The sequence below is a fragment of the Apis dorsata genome, unplaced genomic scaffold, assembly GCF_000469605.1.
Source record: "Apis dorsata unplaced genomic scaffold, Apis dorsata 1.3 scaffold_257, whole genome shotgun sequence".
NCBI lineage: Eukaryota > Metazoa > Arthropoda > Insecta > Hymenoptera > Apidae > Apis > Apis dorsata.
The window spans coordinates 147,830-149,671 of NW_006263535.1; the positions used below are offsets into that span (position 1 = coordinate 147,830).

General features: G+C 19.7%; 1 protein-coding gene across 2 annotated transcripts in view; it reads left to right on the top strand.

The window, feature by feature from the left end:
• The window catches only part of LOC102672755 (lysophosphatidylcholine acyltransferase), a 31,096-nt gene that overhangs the window by 23,968 nt on the left and 5,286 nt on the right, over positions 1–1,842 (top strand). For both annotated transcript variants that reach the window (XM_006616312.2, XM_006616313.2), the window contains exon 4: positions 1,376–1,488. In XM_006616312.2, the coding sequence (XP_006616375.1) occupies positions 1,376–1,488 (113 nt within the window). The remainder of the gene's footprint in view (positions 1–1,375; positions 1,489–1,842) is intronic.

The window sequence follows — 1,842 nt, forward strand, 5'->3', positions numbered from 1 at the left end:
CAATTTCCAAAATTTTTGATTCCCTATTTTTTTAAGATATACTTTCTATTTCCATTCATTTCATTTCTTACATCGTATACGAGTAAAATTAGCTTATTAAAAAAAGAAGAAAGTATGGATTATACATACGAGTATTCCTTCCACCAAATACAGAATTATTACATTGAAAATATTGATTTTTAGAATCTATATCAATTAATATCAAACAAGTATTTTATTTCTCTTGATGAATAATAATCAGAATTAATTATAGTATATTATATATAGTTATGTTTTGCAATTTTCTAAATTGTAATTTGTTTTTCTTAATTATTTTTAGAAATAAATTTCATTGATAAATTTAAACGGATAAAATCTATATAATTTCTTCCACATTAATGATTCTTGATTCTTACATTTTGAAACACAAAACGAATAGATTTTGTTACTTAAATAAACTTGTTAATTATATTTCGTTATTTATATATAATATTTTCGTTAGTTTCGTAATTATTTTATGAAATAACACGATTCACATTCACAGAAATCTCTATTGATCATAAGAAGGAAATCATGAACAAAACTTTTAACAAAAAGGATGCCCAAGAATTTTGATACGTAATTTTTAACTATGACTTGTCGTAATATTAAGAAATATAATAATATAATGATCTAATAACATAAATATTCAAAAATTTGGATTGCAATTTTTTTTTAAGCACATCATCTTTTGATTAATATAATTTTTAACAATTTTTATGCAAATATAATTTAATATAACTATTTGCAATTAAAAAGAATTTCCATGTAAAAAATATCAATATTGTCAATAAACTAATTTTTTTCCAAGATTCTCCCATTCACCACGATACATATGAAATAAATTTTAAAACATATTTAATATTTATATATATAAATATTTATTATATATTTATTTATATAATAATTTTGAAAAATATGTTCAGAAACTTTAAGGAAGGTAAAATTAAATAATAGAAAGAAAATTTAACATTCATTTTTCGTATTTAAGTAAAATTAATACGAATTAATACAATTGACGTATAATTGACATATAAGTGGCGTTGAAAATTAATTTATTGCATGAGTTTTTTATTTTTCCGTTTGTTATATATATATATATATATGTATATATATATATGTATATATATATATATATATGTATATATATGTATGTATGTATGTATGTATGTATGTATGTATGTTGTATGTATGTATGTATGTATGTGTGTATGTATGTATGTATGTATGTATGTATGTATGTATGTATGTTGTATGTATGTATGTATGTATGTGTGTATGTATGTATGTATGTATGTATGTATGTATGTATGTATGTATGTATGTATACATATATTTTTCTATGACACGCTCACAGAACTTATCAACTATACGCAACCAGTCTATGTTTGGAGAGAAGATCCGAATTCACGACAAAATACGATTAAGGAAATTATCGAAAGGGCTACTTCGAAAGAAGATTGGCCACAGGTATCATTAACAAAGAAAACATTTTTTGTAAAAATCAAGATAGATAAAATTTTTTTTATTTTGATTTAAACCGAACAAATAAGCTTTAAAAATAGAAAAGAAAATCAAAAAATAATTTTCTACTAGATCTCACTAATTAAATTTATATATTTAAAAAAAAAAATTATATTTTTATCTATCTGTATGTGTAGTATATTTTTAATATTAATATATCTTTGATTTTTTGTGATTTTTATAAATTTTTAAAATATTTATATATTTATATATGTTTATATAAGTTGCAATTAAAGTATTTTTACAAAATAAAAATATATATATAAATATATATGTATATTTTATATATATATATATATA